The following is an 18,674-nucleotide window of genomic DNA, read 5'->3' as shown; positions in this document are numbered from 1 at the left end:
CTGTAGGAATATTTGGGGGACAGAGCACGAGAGAGCACAGACCACAGAGAGCTGGGGGTGCAAGGCCGGAGAGGAGTCGGAAGAAGACAGAAAGACCACCTACCTGCCTGCGGTGAGTGAGTGAAAAGCCCTCAGAAATAGCTTCATCGCGGGAGATTCCACTAATTCTGAAAGCTTTGGTTTCAACAGCGTGAAGCCGAGCTAGGTGTGAGGCAGGAGCACCGGCCCATAGGGGAGAACAGTATTCCATTGAGCTGCGGATGAAAGCCTTGTATGTGGTGAGGAGCTCAGGTGTGCCGAGGAAGGACTTCACATGACGGAGGATGTCCAGTCAGCGACTGGCTTTGGAGGCCAGCTTGGAAATGTGGTTTTGCCAAGAAAGATCATGGCAGATAGTGAGACCCAAAAGCTTGAGCGACAGAACTTCTTGGAGAGGATTGTTGAGAAAGTAGATGGGAGGGTTGTCCAGTCGATCGTTTCGGAGAGACATAGTAAGAGTGTGAGATTTGTCAGGATTGAAAGACATGTTCCACTTGTTTGACCAGTCTGTGATTTTGTCCAAGTCTTCAGAGAGTGAGGAGGCTGCAGACTGCCGATCTGAGGGAAGAGGAATGGAGCGGCAGAGAGTGGAATCAGCAAAGAGATAATAATAATAATAATAATAATGCATTTATTTTATATAGCGCTTTTCAGGAAGCCCAAAGACGCTTTGACAGAGTGCAAAACGTAATGCATAGCAAAACATAAAAACAATTGCAAAAAAAGAAGAATCAATAGGGAAATATTCAAAGCACAAAGGAGGGAGAAGGAGAGGAGATAGTCAGGGGTTAGATGCTGTGGGTTAAATGTTGAATGCAGTGTTGAACAGGTAGCGAGACAGCGAGGATTTTCCAGAGTCGGAGAGATAAAGTCGGCGCAAAGTTTTTCCAACATGGCGGCCGAACCACTTGACCGATGACGTCATAATTATCATTAAAAAATTCTTCACATGGAGTTGCGTCTATGGTGAAAATTTCCTGTCAATCGGACCAACGGTTGCAGAGAAAATCATATTCTGTGCGGACAAACAGACAAACAAACGGACTCAAATGCAATACCCTCTCCTCCGGCGTGGGTAATAAATAACAAGCGTTACGCCTCGGTCCCCCGTCGGTGAAGTGATGCGAGTTGACAAAGTGGAAGCCGCAAGGCGGCCATCTTGGATTTTGACGTGGCGACCCAATTTTCAATAGCGTTCATCCTTATGCCTAGATACACCGACACCAGATGAGAAGTTATTAGTTCGTTTATTTTTCAAGATATTTCGCTCAAGGTTCAGACATATATGGTGGCGGCCATCTTGGATTTTGACGTGGCGACCCAATTTTCAATAGCTTCTTCCTTATGCCTAGATACACCCACACACTAGATTAGAAGTTGGTACTTCGCTTATTTTTCAAGATATTCCGCTCACAAGGTTCAGACATATATGGTGGTGGCCATCTTGGATTTTGACGTGGGTTCCACCCACACCAAATTCGAATTCGGTCCTTCGCTTATGCACGCACGGGAAAACCATAGTCCCCTTTTCGCTCCGCGGTGCGACGGGGGACAACTAGAGCTTCCAGGGAAGCAGAACTCAACTCGACTGTATGCCGGCCATTTTGTGACAGATCGGGTTGACATGCGATAGCAACCTACCTTGTGTGGAAAGAGTCTCACACACCAAGTTTGATCAAAATCCATAAATATTTATGGACGTTGAAGTCTTGACGTCGTTTCGGAACTGAAAACAATATGGCGGCCTATGGCGGCCATTTTGTGACGGATCGGGTTGGAATGCAATAGCAAGCTACCTTGTGTGGTAAGGGTTAAACATTCTAAGTTTGATCTAAATCTGTTAATATTTGTGGACGCTAGAGTGTTAACATCGTTTTCATGACCAAAAACAAAATGGTCGCGTAAGCTCGCCATTTTTCAACGGATCGGGCTGAAATGTATTACCAACCTGATCCTTGGGGGTAAGGATGCTGCATGTCAAGTTTGATCAGAATTGGTTGATATTTGTGGACGCTGGAGGGTTAACGTCGAAAAGTTAACTGCCGACAAACGACGACGGATGGTTTAGTGTGTGGTGAACTCAACTGGACTACCGTCCAGTTGAGTTAAAAATAAATAAATAAAATTTAATAATAATAAATGAACATCTCAAATTTCATGACAATTTGGAGGGGAAATCCCACATTTCTAGTTTGTTGGCTGTGCGTGACGTGCCTTTGTGCACAACTCTAGAAACCTGCTCAAAGGAATTCCATGGTGAGAGTTGAACTGGGGTGGTACTGGCCTGTCAAACCAGCAGTGTCCAGTGGCAAGCTCAGGAAGAATGGAAACCTCCCATGGAGCAGAAGAGAAAGTAATTAAAGTCATATGAATGAATGAAATTTGAAAAACGTCTTTATTAGATTGTCAAAAATGTCAATCATTTCAACAGATCCATGTCAGAGTGGTAGAGGAGAGAGGGGGAGAGAGAGAGAGAGAGAGAGAGAGAGAGAGAGAGAGAGAGAGAGAGAGAGAGAGTGGCAGAGAGAGAGAGAGCGTGGTAGAGAGAGAGAGAGAGAGCGTGGTAGAGAGAGAGAGAGAGAGCGTGGTAGAGAGAGAGAGAGAGAGCGTGGTAGAGAGAGAGAGCGTGGTAGAGGGAGAGAGAGAGCGTGGTAGAGAGAGAGAGAGAGAGCGTGGTAGAGAGAGAGAGCGTGGTAGAGAGAGAGAGCGTGGTAGAGAGAGAGAGAGCGCGTGGTAGAGAGAGAGAGAGCGCGTGGTAGAGAGAGAGAGCGTGGTAGAGAGAGAGAGCGTGGTAGAGAGAGAGAGCGTGGTAGAGAGAGAGAGAGCGTGGTAGAGAGAGAGAGAGCGTGGTAGAGAGAGAGCGAGAGAGCGTGGTAGAGAGAGAGAGAGAGAGAGCGTGGTAGAGAGAGAGAGAGAGAGAGAGAGAGAGCGTGGTAGAGAGAGAGAGAGAGAGAGAGAGAGAGAGAGAGAGAGAGAGAGAGAGAGAGCGTGGTAGAGAGAGAGAGCGAGAGAGAGAGAGAGAGAGAGAGAGAGAGAGAGAGAGAGAGAGAGAGAGGCATCCTCAACACCTTATCCAAGGCTTCATCCTTCATGGAAGCTTCATGGTGTGATCCACACTGCCCATGTGGCTGAAACCTGTTTGTTGCATCATGCTCCTGAATGCAATATCAATGAAAATTTTAGCATTTGGGTAGAACTGAAGGAAGTCATCTTTGACCAGAACTTCACAAATCATCTTTTGTCGAGTTCAAGCCAAGACATTGGGCTCTAGATGGATTTGAGCCTGGAATGCTTAAAGGAGCCTTTCCTTTCTGGGATTCTTGTCCATTCAGCCTGTTGTGAAGTAACTCCAGTCTTTACTACACGTCTTTCCGAGCCCTTCGTTTGATCGGGGAAACGTGCCACGGGATGCCGTTATCGCACTCCGCCATTATATCCTCCAATGTCGTCAGGTTAATCATGGGAAAACGTTTGCTCACCATGTGTGCATTTTAAAGTGGAAAAAGATTGTCCTATGTCAGGATAGAACTGACAGCAAAATGCTTGGGGAACTTGTGGGCAAAAACAGACATTTTGATCAAACTTTCAACATGCTGCTCATCAAAAAATAGCTTCCAATTCGTCCACGAGTCACACGCATGGAGGCTTGATGGTATCATTTGTAACTGTAGAGTTGGATTTGAGGCGTCAGCGCTCCATGGTACCCCCAAACCCAGAAATGTCATCTCAATATTTTACAGTTAAGGAATTTGCCAACAAAGAATACCCAGAAGCAGGATTTGGCAGAGGTGGTACTACATCTTGGTCAGCTGAAAAAAAAATTCTACAACTCTGGAAATGTTGAAATTATCGGCATAAATCATCCTGCAGACAGCTTTATGGTCTCCTGCAAATTAGCTCTAATCAGCAGCAAGGTGAAAATGTTTTCAAGGTTGGCGAGCCTCTTGCTCATGCCAAGATGTGTTTGTGTCCCCGGTTTTCTGGAACAAACTTGTGAAAGTGGAAATCATGTCTGAATATATCATTCAGACTCTTTCGGAAGCTTTAAAGTGGGACAGCCATCAACAACTTGGATAATCTGGGAAAGGATTTTTGCCATTTTTCTTTAATCGATTGCCAGGTGCATGTCCAATCGAAGCTGGTCATATTCATTGACGCGATGCGACTTGAAATGAAGACCAAGGTGAACCGAGGATTTCTGCAGTTGATGTAGATACTGCCGGGTACAACATCAACTCCCTCCAATGTCTGGATACCACGTTAGTTCTAAAGCAAACAAGTTATGGAGCAGCCATCAATCCCTATCTTTGTAAAAACAGCTTTCATGGCATTGCAGAGGATTTTTGCAAACTACGTGGATTGGGAATAGTCTCTGCGAAACAGTTTATAGAACCAATGGAGAGAAATACTTGAGGGACCAGGATACACCATGATCTACTGTGTCCACCAACCCAGGAGATCCAGGATCTACTGTGTCCACCAACCCAGGAGATCCAGGATCTACTGTGTCCACCAACCCAGGAGATCCAGGATCTACTGTGTCCACCAACCCAGGAGATCCAGGATCTACTGTGTCCACCAACCCAGGAGATCCAGGATCTACTGTGTCCACCAACCCAGGATATGAAGCTGATAATTTGGAAACGATCATTACTAGTTTCGCCAGTCACTTATAACTCAACATTGTTGCATTTAACACACACTCATCTTTTGGTGACACCATGTAGCAGATGAAGCGATGAGCTCCTGCATGCATGGAGCAGTGATATAGGAAGCATAGCTGGATATAGGAAGCATTTTGATAGAAATCTCTTCCTCACCATGTCATCCAAACTATCAGCCAGAAACTTCACAAAATCCTTGTAGTTTTAAGTTTGGTATGATGTTTTATCATGAAATCGGGTCTATCAGGTGTGGAATGTACTGAGGATTTTGCTTTACGGTGTCCAGATGACCAAACAAGCCTGCCATTCCCCATACCATATTTTCATTGGCTAAACTGTAGAAATGCAATTCGGTTGCATGACCTTTTAGCCTTTAGCTGGGATGCACACCAAAATTTGATCCTCCTTTGCTGAATGGCCGGAAAGCCACACTATTGCAATCGACAGTCATTGGCAGAGCACAAGCACTGCTGATATAACCTTCTCCAGATAAGGCAAAGTCATGAAATTGAAGCAGCCATCCATAGCTTCGTCGGTGGGAGTCAGCGATTCCGTTGGTAAGCCTCTATCTGCTCGACATCGGAGCCAGTTCTGTATTTTCACCGACACACAAAGCATGTTCTGCACATCAGGATCACATTCACCAACTTAATGTGGCTCTATAGGCTCATCACTGTCTGGTTCTCTGCCCAGATTCCAGCTGCAAATTAAATAAGAATAAATAAGAAAAATAAATAAACCCCCCCCCCCCCCCCCCCCCAAAAAAAATTAAGCCAGATCCAACATTCTTTATCAAGGTTCCCAAAACGACATTGCAGTGTTTAACGCGTTTGACGAAATTTGCATACCTCTGGCTTGTCCATCGGCAACATTATTGTTGCTCGGCTACGCCAAAGGCCGGACACGAAGAAGCAAATTTAATTGGTGCACTGCCGGGCCGACGTAGCTGGCGCTGCTTTTATGTGAACGGCCAGATGCACCTGGCGACCCACAAGGAATCCATTACACCTTGTATGGGGCAACGTACTATATCGCCACCAGATGAAAGATTAGTCAGACTAAAGAGGTCTCTATCGCTACCATGTGCGATCGGAATAATAACGAGCGCATGGCTAGTTTCAGCCAATCCATACAGCAGATTAACTTTAACACCCCCCCCCCCCCCCTCCAAATATACTCGCTGACGCCATCAAAATGCCCAGGCTTCCCACTTCAACCAAAGATCAATGAAAGATGGCAAAAAGTTCAGATCCCAAAAAATTGTTATATTTCATGTGTCCCCCAATCGTGATTGCACAAAGTTTCATTTAAAATGCACCCAAATTGCATAGTTTGATATTTGACCCTTTGGCCCCACCCCAGGGACCAGGGCCAAAAAGGATACTGTGCTTGTACCTTCTTGCCACGTTGTGATCATAACAACCAAGTTTGATGAATTTCTGCCCAACAGTTTAAGAGGATCACCCTCCCCCATTCCACCCTAATTTTTTTTTTTTTTTTTTTGTTAAGCGTGGGGATAATAAATTATAATAAAAACAAGTCAGGAGACGACGATGGTTCACGAACGAGCGGTATTCAATGATAAAGGACGGACTACAACCGAAACAGGCCCAGACCGGAAATGTCAAAACGAAGGTTACTGACCTTGAAATGACAGAAAATAATGTATAATCAGTTATGAGGTTACTTAGCTACACAATACCGAAAATTCGGTGAAAAATGAAATGAAAAAAAAAAAAAGAATGAAAAAAAAAATTAAAAATCGAGCTCCGTGGGGCCTAACACATGACATTGGCCTAACCAAATATCGAACCCCCTCTCAGATTCCACCAAACCCCTCGGAGAAGATGTAGCTTGAACTCGATTACCCCCTAAAAAGACATCTTTTTCGGGCGTGGCTCCGCCCCAATGGGCGCAATACGCCCACTCGAGGCAGGACACAACTAGATCATGATATCAACCCTCCCACCCAAGTTTCATCAAGATGAAATGATATCGGGTAGTTATGCTGCGGACAGACAGACACACACAGACGCACACACATGACGAATATAGCGGTCACTTGATAACTCGTGAACCAAAAACAGCAATACACCGATGCACGTTACGAGATGGCATGCCACGATTAATTGCAATCCCAGAGTAAATGGTATGTGGAAACTGCTTTTATGAAAGGGTTCAGACCTGCATAAACGATTCATGTGAGGCATGGGGCGTGTTGCATGAGACATCACAGGTTTAAAAGTGACTACAACCTGGAAACTAATGCACCAAGGGGCATCAAAACTGGCACATGTTCAAAAAGGAAGGGTCCAGGCTGCAAATAGGACATGGAATGGTCTTAAAATATTTAATACAACCACACAAATGTCCTAAGACCCCTGGCAGGACAGCACATATGGTACAGCACAAAACCAGGTTAAAATCATAGCACCAAAAACAGTAATAAGAGGGAGGAAGCATTGAACAGCACAGTTAACAAGGGCCCAGGACACCAATGTACCCAAGTTGAGCTCGAACAAGACGGGTCAGGCTCGACACTCAGAAGGGTGAATTTATTTCGCACTGTATGGAAGACACAAGGCAAATGGAACCTTGTATCTAACGAACAGTGCCAGCAAGAACATAATGAAACATTGGGAGGGGGGGGGGGGTGAGACACGGGGGGACACGGGCACACACACACCGAGGATCCCAGGCTCATCCACCTAATCAGGCCATTCAACAGGAGAAGAATATTTTACACTCCAAATTTGCCTTCAGATAGATATGTGCACCAACATGAGGTTATAATGCCCAGTAGTAGTCCAACGCCATCAGAACAAGCTGACTAGCCCATCAAGAATAGCTCAACCATTTTGCACCACCAAGGCCTTTTGGTGGGAGGGTGCCTCCTTTCAGTATACGCAAAGTGTTGCCAACCAACAGAGGGCAAAAAGTGGGGGAGGGTGGGACTGGACGGCGACACTGATCCAGCCAAAGAGCCCATTGTACTGAAAGAGCCAGGAAATGGAGGAGGTGGTCAAGAATTGAGGGCCAACTTTTGAAGCTAACTAAACAAAAGGGCATCTTGGGAGGCCGTGCATCACACATGCCTGAGCACGCCCAAAACAATCGGACATTTCATTTCCAACAATCCAACAGCCGTTTTTTTTTTAAATACACTTGCAATTTTGATCGTCAAACCATCTGAGAAATATGGTAACCTTCGGACGAGATGCTCCCCAATGGCATTGTTGTTAGCGGCAGGCAGATCAAACGCTTTCCTGAAAGCAAAATCGACTTTGCTTTGCAATTTTAAACAAATTTCCACCTCATTCTGATGAAGGGCCCGTCGTTTTCAACAATGACAAAGCAGCCTCTGCACTCATTCACAATTTCAGATTGACCTATTTGACCTTCCTGTCACGACGCTGCGATGCCAGCTTCAAACCCCATACGGTCAAATTTCAATAGTTTCCAATTTTAATAGAATGCAACAGATGGACAAATTCCTCGAGTAAAAGGCCATGCAGAAAAATATATAAATAAAATAAATTTAATAAATGAATACAGGCAACTCTACTTTATTGCCAGCATTTGAATGTTTGGAAAGAACCAAGCACAGGCCTCCTTACTCACAAATGAGTACAAGGTCCATTTAATCATTTGGAACAGCGTACACACCTCCCTCCCAGACTAGAACGGACTGTGGACAACCCAAAACAAAACCAGTCTGCCAATGTTAAAGGAATGTACAATATGCTTACAGTGGGATCGTAGTCCGCATCTTCGTCGTCGTCATCTTCAGGGCATTCTTCGTCTTCCTAGAAATGAGCGAGATAAAGCAGTAACCATCATGACGTGCCACAAGAGGGAAACGCAGACGAAGTCAATTTGCCACGGCCTGTCTCAGGAATTAACCAACATCTCCCAAAAAGAAAAACAAAAACATTAAATGTTTTAACTGGGAATTGGACTTTATCAAAACAAAATTGTGAACACCTAACTCCACATGAATGAAAAATAATAATTATGATACATTTGCACCATTGAATGAATGAATGATCGTTTTAAGGCCATTTTCCCCGCTAGAGCGGGGGTTAGCCTTGCGGGCCCATGACAATCATGGTTCCCTGTTTGAGGCAATGTTTTTATGGCCGGATGCCCTTCCTGACGCCAACCCTTGGTCACGCTCTTACGATGCGCAGGGATACGGTGTACCGATTCTAAACCGGGGTACACACCGGGATCATTCATCCCAGCAAGCTGGTACTCAATTTGCCGACCTCGGAAGGATGACAGGCTGAGTCAACCCCCCTGGTGTTAATTCAGCGATCGACCGGGATTCGAAACCAGGATCCTAGGATCCCAAGCCGGCACCCTAACCGCGAAGCCAACACCAGGCTCAACACCAGCCAACACCATACAACACCATACATTTGCACCATTGAACAGGAAATTTCACCAAATTTCTTAGGAACCTGCGCAGAGGTATTCAGGTCACCGATACCTCGGATTGTTTAGTGGGTCGACGCAGATCACGGTTTAGATTGAAGTTCGTTCCGACTGCCTCACAATTATCAGTTCCCAACAATCAATGCCCCAGCATCGTACCATTCCCGCAAGAGGTGTCCTAAGACCCTTGGCAGGACGGCATATATGGTACAGCACAACACCAGGTTTAAATCATAGCACCAAAAACAGAAAAAAGAGGGAGGAAACATTCAACAGCACAGATAACAAGGGCCCAGGACACCAATGTACCCAAGTTGAGCTCGAACGAGACTAGTCAGGCCCGACACTCAGAAGGGCGAATTTCTTTCGCACTGTATGGAAGACACAAGGCAAATGGAACCTTGTATCTAACGAACAGTGCCCGCAAGAACATAATAAATGAAACATTGGGGGGGGGGTAGGGAACACGGGGGGGGGGGGGGGGGGGAAGGAACGGATGCACACGCACACCGAGGATCCCAGGGCTCATCCACCCAACCACCAATCAGGCCACGTGCAGGAAGTCATGCAACGTGGCATTCAGCTTTTCGTAAGAGCGGCCAAAGTGTTGCCAGCGTCAATCAAATACCAGACAAAGATGGATGGATGGATGGATGAAAACACACTAAACTGAATGTACAACGTTCTGGCAACGGTTCATAAATAGGATAGCAATGACAACAGTTAAGCACGAAGAACGTTCCAGGCTGGATTTTCAAACTCTCGTGCAAATGCTTAGCGGCTAAAGAAGAAAGGTAAAGAACCACACAAACATAAATCCATACACGTTGTATTTGCTGTTTAATAGCGCATTATCCACACATGGAGAAGGGAAAAGAGGGCCTAATGATCTGATGGAACCATTCACAATTTTGAAAATTATAAATCCCATTTCCTGCCCACCAGTTTCAAAGCCCGTACTCCAAACGCCTAGATTTGGGTCAAATACAAACGTATTGATCCAGAAACGAGACGACCAAAATTCAACATACATTTCCATACATCGAGCAGAGAAAAAGTCACCCGAGATCAAGCAAAGGAAAAGGCTGCGGTATCACCCATGGGAAAACCCTTGTGGGGGAAAGGGAACCACAAAAAGGTTATTACTGAAGTAAACTCAAAAGCATTGCTTCAGATGAAAATAATTTAATTCAAAATGAACTCTGTGACGTTTACTCTCAATTCAAGAGGGAGTTTGTTTGCCACCAAGCAAGCACCTGGTATCCATTTTGGAAAGCACTGGCTGAACCAGCTTGGAACCTTATGCAAGTGCAAAGGATGCATGCAAACTGCCGTTTCAAAATGATCTCCAGCTATGCAACGCACAGATGCCTCAAAGTCGGAACCCCTGGCTCACGAAAGTCATACGGTTTAAAAACCAATTGAAAGCCAACGATTCACCATGTCAAAACAACAAGTTTAATTAAGCATGGAAGTGTCGTGGTGGCATGCAAACACTTGTTCCCGAGGGTCCGACAAAGCCACCATTTCTTTTAAAATGCTCAAATCTTTAAGCGATACCACCACATCTTCCAAACCCCAATAACTCTCATCTTTGAAGGGGTGGAGAGAGATCGAGTAGGACTGGCAGGACATGGTCTTGAGGTAAGCACACTCGCCTCAACACTCTCGCATGAGTTATAATCCCGACTTGGCTATAAATCGGCATGCCAGTGCGAGGGACATGAAACTGGGAGTCCCATCAACGGCATTAGTTGTTTGACCTTGAAGCTCACACGTGGTCTTCCCGAAGAGAAGGCGAGCTATCGCCGGTACCCTGGAATAAATTCAAATTCCTGCACCAACCTTATTCGAGCATCAGGCCTGGCCGGCCGGTACATGAAAGACTTAGGAAAGCTTCCCCTGGCCGACCCCCAAGAACGTGGGAATAATCATGGCCATGAAAGAAGATTGGGTGGGAGATGGAAAGTTCTATGGAAATGCATTGACAGTTCTTACAAGCATTTCTCAGAAATTTGACTTGAGCGCATTACATTGTGGGATGGGGAGAGGTCTTACCTCCTCTTCTTGACCTTCCTCATCATACTGCAAGAGAAATTGCAAACATAACATCCATTAGGCAAGATGAAGGCAAAAGCTGCTGCACAATTCAGGATAACAAGAAATAAACAGTCCGATTTCAGTGACCATGAATAGCACAAAAGTTAGTTTTCAAAACAATCAGTACAATGAGGTAGCCTCACATCATCTTCTTCATCCTCAATTGCCTCCCCAGTGAAGTACAGGACAGCACGAGGTACAATGCGCTCTCTAAAGAAATGCCCAATTTCAAAGTCTGTCGCCAAAATGGACTCTGCTTCGTCATCCTGAAAACATAAAATAGAAAGGATCAAGTACAGCAGCTAGACAATGTGATGGGTTAATATAATATATATATATATATATATATATACATACACACACCATATATATTTAAAATAAAATAAAACGAACACATTCTCAAACGCAAATGTTCTACATTGCAAAACCTACAGAAAACGGCAAAAGGCGAGTCCGCCAACAGTCTGCAGCAAGCACGAGGAACCAGCGATGGTACACACAGGCAAACCCGATAAACCGTCTACTTTGACTCGACTTGGATGCGAAGAACAATTGATGCCTTCATTTCAAAACCACCAATTTTAATATATGTATAATGTAATTGCAGCCAAAAAACATGTGCAATTCCAAACCACAAAGTAAGGCAAACAGACGTTAAAAATAAACAAACAGATTTTAAAAAGACAATTAGGGACAAGTTATCTGTAAAGACGTAAAGCCTTCAACGCGACTTTGTGAATGTGGTGTGACAAGCTGTCACATGGACGGTCAACTTTAAACAAAGGGGCAGACAGCACATGCGAGCAGACATCGTCCACAACCAGGTGGTGAGTTTTTATTTATTGCTTCGGGTTCATTGCGAAGCATAAATTGTCAACTCGACCGCAATTATACTGTGCTCAGGTGCACGAACAGTTGCGTCGTGCCATAACTTGTTTAGCAAAAAAGTTTCTGGAATCCACTGAAGTGCATTAAGAAAAAAAATCAGATTACTCTCCAAAGAGCAAGTACAAGTTATCAATCTGTGCCGAATTGGTGGTGAAAGGCAAGTGCTATAAATGCACAAAAAAAAAAAAAAAAAACATAAAACATGCTTTCCTGACTAGCAAATACGAGCCTGTCATAGTCCGGAAATAACAAAGCAGTAGTGTACTTTGAAATGTTAAATGTTTCCGACTCATTAAACGTTGTCATTCCTTGGTAAACTTAGCCTCCAAGACCACGCCCTCCATGGAGAACTCATCTCCCCTCGAGACCGCCTGCCTCACTTCACCCATCACTAGATACAGTGTTGTCCAAAACCATCATCATCGAAAGCATCTCCAGCAAAGTTGTGCTGCACAAATCACTGGCAGGTCAATGGCCAGTTCTCGATCTTCTCCTCCAATCCATCCATGTGGCATGCGTTCTTGAAGCATTCGGCCCCCCCCCCCCCCCCCTCCTCATGAAGCAACAAAAATTTAAGCTATCCTGCTCACCTTCCCCCTTTTTGCTACTCTTCTCCCACTTGCAGGTCCTCTTCAAGACTCATCCCTCCAAGGCTTTAAATGGATGTTACACAATCTTAGGGACTCCCCCATCCAAAGACAAACTTCGTAGAACCTCCCACCAACCCGCGCATCCACTCATCGACTTGCAGGTTGCTAAGTTTCCATCCCGATTCCTGTTCATTCATTCGCTTGTTGCATTCTAATGTCGGCATGTTGCCTCCTACACTGTCAATTTCATTAATAAAAAAAAGAAAAGAAAAGCAGTTTGGAAAGACTCAAACCACAAAGCAAGCGCAATGTATAAAAATGACTTCCAGTGCTCTCGACCCCAAATCCATTTGAAGGTTTGCAGCAAGCCATTTTGCGAGGCTGATGATACCAAACTACTTCATATTTCTTTTGGTTGAAGGTTTGATACTAGTTGGAAAACAACGGCTCCACTGTCTGTTTGCAATGGCCAGAAACTCGACACAGATTATAAGCGTTTCTGCAGAAAATTTATACAACAGAAAACAGTAAAGACAGATACAACTATCCTGAAATAACAATCAGCATAGGAAACCCAATAATCGACACCGATGTGTGCGTATGGGCACGACCGCACGTACATTAAAGGAATAAACATTTTTGCAGTTCGGGACAAGGTTTTCATCCTTTTATGAAGCACGAAGCATAACATCCATCAAGATGGATTTTTGGAAGGGAGGGAAAGATCAAATAAAAAGCCTGTAATGCGACAAGCCCGAAACATCGGCACGGGAAATGCCAAATTTCCAGAAGGGCGCACAACTCGCCTTTTACAGCCCAGAGCGCACACAACAGATCCACTGTGTGAACTGCTACTGTGCCTGTCTCATGTTCAAGAAAGGGCAAGACGACAACAACAGTCAAACCCCTTTTCCACAAGATTATTTATTTTGCACCAGGTTGGTAGCTGCAGGGCACAAGAGCAGCCAGGCAGCCTGCGGAATGTCAGGTGCACTCAAAATGAGCATGCGTAAGCAAATCAAACAATGCCAACTTGCAGGATTTTTGCGAAACTTCACTTCCCTGCCTCTCCATCCCACCAAATAAAATATAGGTATTATATAAATAAATAAATAAGAAATAAAAAAAATTACATGCATATATATATAATTTTATTATAAATAATAATAAATAAATAAAAAACAACATTTTTTATGGCACAACTCGGGCAAAGCAGTCTAGAACAGTGTGTCCGTCCAATGTAGGTATGTCCCCTCAAACGTTTACCAATCAGAGCTGAGGATCTGGTCACACGACAGGGTGATGTGATTACGTCTGATGTCATTACGGCATACAACAGCTGACTCTACACTCCGGCATTTTGATTCCAATGTCGTTCAGGCCGAACATATTGTCGAACCTGTCATACATCACAATCGCCATACTCTACTTTCACATTTTTCATTCAGTGTGAAACGCAAACAGATTGTTAAAATGATCATCAAATATCGAAAGCATCGGCGCTACGGCTCTTCCATCAAAACGGTACGTATAGGCCTTAGGCTTCATGCCTCACTTTCAGGCCACTTTGGACAAATTAGCCCAGGTTTCCTAATACAGTCATATTGTTTTCGTAATAATAATAATAATAATTGCGTTAATACTAATAATATAGCAAATATAAGTGAAACACTGCAATCCCTTTGTCATTATTGCAAAGTTTCGATATTGAAGCGGTGTATGGTTCATGAATGAATGACAAGTGGTGTACAGTACAAATAACATGAAAGTAAGGAATTGGCCTCGGTTTTTTTTTTAGTATTATCATTTTCAGAATGATAACGAAACGTTTATATCATCGTAAATCTAATCCTAACACTAATCCCTTCGTAGTGACTGCAAAGTTACTGCAGGTTAAAATATAAAATCTTCTAATTATTAAAGTAGCGGCAGTTTTGTGTCCAGCCATCACGCTGCGTCGTGGCCGATTCCACCGACCGCCATTTTAATTTACTCGTTCACCCGCTCACTACGGAAGCGGCAAGAAGGGTCATTCCTCTTTGGGGTACATAGATTACAGTCGATCTATGGTCGGTTATCAACAACATTGGGTGTGTTCATTTACCAAGTTTATTGTGGAGAGATCGCCAAGTGGTTTAAGCATTCGAGCAAGCACTCCATTCAAAACCTTTAAGGAACGGCTGGATTGGCAAGCGCTAGCGAGCTGCTTGGTAAATGAGCACACCCCGGTCTTCCTCCTTCAGTTTTGGGTTAACCAGCAGGAAAATTGGGTTTCATTGGTTTTCTAAACAAAATCTTAAAAGGGTGGGTTTCAAAATGCTGCTACGAAAAACGCCACTTTTTTCGTGGCAGGAAGGGTCATGTTATTTACCCACCATTGTGGGGTATATAGATTACAGTAGATCTTCGCTCAGTTAAAAAGTCAGGGTTCCACCAAATTTCTTTGCTTAATGTTATAAACAGCATTAACAACTGTTTAAGAAGCTAATCATATGCGTTTGTGGTTTATAATATTTTACAAGCCCAGCTACGCCGCTGTTGGACTTCCGGTCTTGTTCTAAAAGCATCCAACCAATCCATGTTGTGCTTTGCCCCCACCCCTTGATCTCACTCACCTCCCTCTAATGCTGGTGTTCCCCCTTTCCATTCTGCTATAGCCCTTTCATGAGCTTCCAGCCAGTATACCAAAATAAATAAATAAAATATTTTAAAATCCCGAACTGTACAAATGTTCCTCTCACTCAACACCATGCATGGTACAATCTTCCATTCATCAGGTAATTGTACATCCTTCCATTCATCAGGTAATTGTACATCCTTCACCTCAACGCTGCCAAGGAGGCAAACGAGACCCATTCCAAGCAAAAGAACCACACATCAATTGCCATCACAGTCATTTTAAAAACAAGATTCACACAATGTTGTCCCCTCCACATTAGACATGCCAATGAGGTTTCAAAATAATAGACCCAAGTAAATAAAAACGCAAAATAGACCAAGTAATACTGTGTGCAAAAAAGTCTTAAAAGGTTTGCCCATTCATGTGCAAATGCCCTGAAATTACAAGCCATGGGGAAGGTTCAAAATTCTAAGTTGAAGGCAAACAAGTGAAAGCAAAGATCAGCCACAGATGGGAGTTTATAATGAACAGGAAGTCAATTCATAAAACTAAAACTCTCCTTTAAAGTACTGGGATTGCAATATTTGAGATTTAAAAATAAAACTTTGAAAATAACTTACCAACTCTCCATCAGGCTCCTCTGGAACTGTAAAACAATTTTAAATCCAAATAGAGTGAAACGGTTCCTTTTTAACCAAGCAATAAAAAAATAAAACCATAAATAAATAAATGCTCCTTACATTAACGAAAAAAATTCAGGATAATCATGCAATTTCAGAACCGGCCTTGGACATCTTTCAGCATCAAGACTTCATCAGGAAGAGGAAATCAAAGCAAATAAATCTTACATGGCGATGTACATAATTGTGAGAGATCGTTTGTTACCAGGAAGCTCATTGCAAATATACATTCTTGGGAAAAATGCCAGGGGAATGGAAAAAGGCCCCTTTATATATGGTATGTGTGCCATGTGGCAAGGTATAGAAAAGATGGGACATTCAAAAACAATATCTCATATGCATGCTGGACTACCCTTGTGTTAAGAGGAACCAATTAATGCTCTATAAAAGTTCATATAAAGGTGCGCCAATTTGATTCATACAGCGACATGAAGTAGTAAATGTATTTTCAATGCAGTTAGTCTCTTGGCGTCAAAGGAACCGCTACGCGCCCTTCATTTTTCCGTAAAAAAATTAAAATGCCAAACACAACATTAGTTTTCTATTCTATTGCAGAAGTAGGTGTACATATACAATTCATCCATCTATCTATCTAATTATCATCAGTATTCATCATGTACATATCACGTTTGGCCAATATGTCTGCAATTTCAACACTTCCCAATTTATGTAGTGCGCAATTATGGTCCATAAGAGACTGGTAAAATAGGCTGCACTGCACTGCACATGTGTACAATTTTTTTCATCCAATCAAATTGTTGCCTATAATGTGCACACACATCGCGCTTGTCCAACGCACCCAACATGTCTGCAATTGGTTGGGACATATAACATATTAGCTTTATTTTACAATTTTAAATTAGATTTCACACACATGCACATTATCTTACGAGTTATTGTTTTCAAGGTACAAAGAAAACTTTACTTACTGATGAGTTTTAACCCATATATGTTGGGCACCCTTTCATATTAACTTTGAGAGCATTACTTGGTTCCTCCGAAGAACACAAGGGTAGTCCAGCATGCACACGAGATTTTTTTTTTGAATGTCCCTTCTTTTCTATAGTTTGCCACATGGCACATACCAAATATAAAGGGGCCTTTTCTATGCCCCTGGCATTTTCCCCAAGAATGTCCCTTCTTTTCTATAGTTTGCCACATGGCACATCACATTTAAAGGGGCCTTTTCTATGCCCCTGCCATTTTTCACAAGATACGTTTTAAATACGAATACAATGCATTTGTTCATCGTACAAGACTTTATTGAAGACAATATAAAAGACTTTAAAATGCAAGGGGAAAAATATTCAATGAGATGGGAAAAAATATTGGGAATCATTGACTCAGCACAATCGAAGAATACGATTGGCTCTTCACTGTGCAACCAAGCTTCCAACTGTGCATCATGGGCTGAATCAAAAATAAAACTACTGCCATGCTGGACGATGTTCCAGCATTACAGTGGACGGTGCTTCACCCCGACCACTGCACAATTGTCCACTAAAGTTAATTGGTCACAAGATGGTCACCTATCAAACAAGCGTTACGCCTCGGTCTCCCGTCGGTGAAGTGATGCGAGTTGACAAAGTGGAAGCCGAAGGCCATCTTGGATTTTGACGTGGCGACCCACTTTTCAATGGCGTTCTTCCTTATGCCGAGATACACCCACACACCAGATTATAAGTTGGTACTTCGCTTATTTTTCAAGATATTGCGCTCACAAGGTTCAGACATACATGGCGGTGGCCATCTTGGACTTTGACGTGGGTTGCACCCACACACCAAATTCGAATGCGGTCCTTTGCTTACGCACGCACGCATGCACGGGAAAACCATAGTCCCCCTTTCGCTCCGCGTTGCGACATGGGACAATAACATTCCATCGTATCAGCACCACTTTTTGACAGGTATATGCACTATGTTTTGTAAAATCCAGGCTAGAATGCACACATTGAATTCAAAATATGCAACAAGATGCCCATCAACACAAAACTACACACCTTGGGGGGGATTAAAGAAGTTGAAGAAAGACTCATTGGGGACAACCTTCGTTACTGTCCGTACTGTGCCCCTCCCTTTGTGTTTCTGTTTCTTCTTGATAGTCTTCGTCGTTACATTCTTGCCCTTTTTCCAGTCAATCTTGCAGCTGTGGACAGGAGGCAAGGATCACACACCGCTACAGACATCCCAGTTGCCATTTTCTACTTTACTGCAAATTGATTCGGCATCACAAGGGTTGGCGACAGCTAGCAAACGAGCATTGTCAGCACCAATAAAACACGGTGCTACACCTAAAATCTGGCAGGATGGAAGGATCGACGAGGTGAAAACTGGAGGCTTGCTGGCGTTAACAACAACCTTCAGTCCATAACGGAACACATGTAAACATATTCAGACTAGAACGGCATGCGGAGAGCACATAGTCTTGTCTTGCGAGTTACCATAGTTAAAAGAACCCACTACTATTATGGTCCATTTAACGATCATCAATGCACCCTATTATGTCATTTTCTTGGCACAGGTTATGAGCGCCATTCATTTTATTCTTTACTCACATCGGGTCATAGATCAGATATATGAAGTTTTAGATTTATCAGATAAAGATTTCAATTCAACCAACTATGACTGGCATGCCACTTCACCAATGATCCTAGCT

The 18,674-nt window shown here is 43.5% G+C and overlaps 1 protein-coding gene across 7 annotated transcripts in view; it reads right to left on the bottom strand.

The window, feature by feature from the left end:
* Positions 1 to 18,674, bottom strand: part of LOC137432270 (nucleosome assembly protein 1-like 1) — a 95,020-nt gene that overhangs the window by 9,765 nt on the left and 66,581 nt on the right. For all 7 annotated transcript variants that reach the window (XM_078782864.1, XM_068124061.2, XM_068124065.2 and 4 more), the window contains exons 10-14: positions 18,019 to 18,164; positions 15,959 to 15,984; positions 11,384 to 11,506; positions 11,199 to 11,225; positions 8,453 to 8,509 (exon numbers count right to left, since the gene is read on the bottom strand). In XM_078782864.1, the coding sequence (XP_078638990.1) occupies positions 8,453 to 8,509; positions 11,199 to 11,225; positions 11,384 to 11,506; positions 15,959 to 15,984; positions 18,019 to 18,164 (379 nt within the window). The remainder of the gene's footprint in view (positions 1 to 8,452; positions 8,510 to 11,198; positions 11,226 to 11,383; positions 11,507 to 15,958; positions 15,985 to 18,018; positions 18,165 to 18,674) is intronic.

The sequence above is a fragment of the Myxine glutinosa genome, chromosome 8, assembly GCF_964187855.1.
Source record: "Myxine glutinosa chromosome 8, kmMyxGlut1.1, whole genome shotgun sequence".
NCBI classification, from domain to species: domain Eukaryota; kingdom Metazoa; phylum Chordata; class Myxini; order Myxiniformes; family Myxinidae; genus Myxine; species Myxine glutinosa.
Note: the sequence above shows the minus strand (reverse complement) of the source record. Positions and strands in the feature narration are given on the sequence as shown.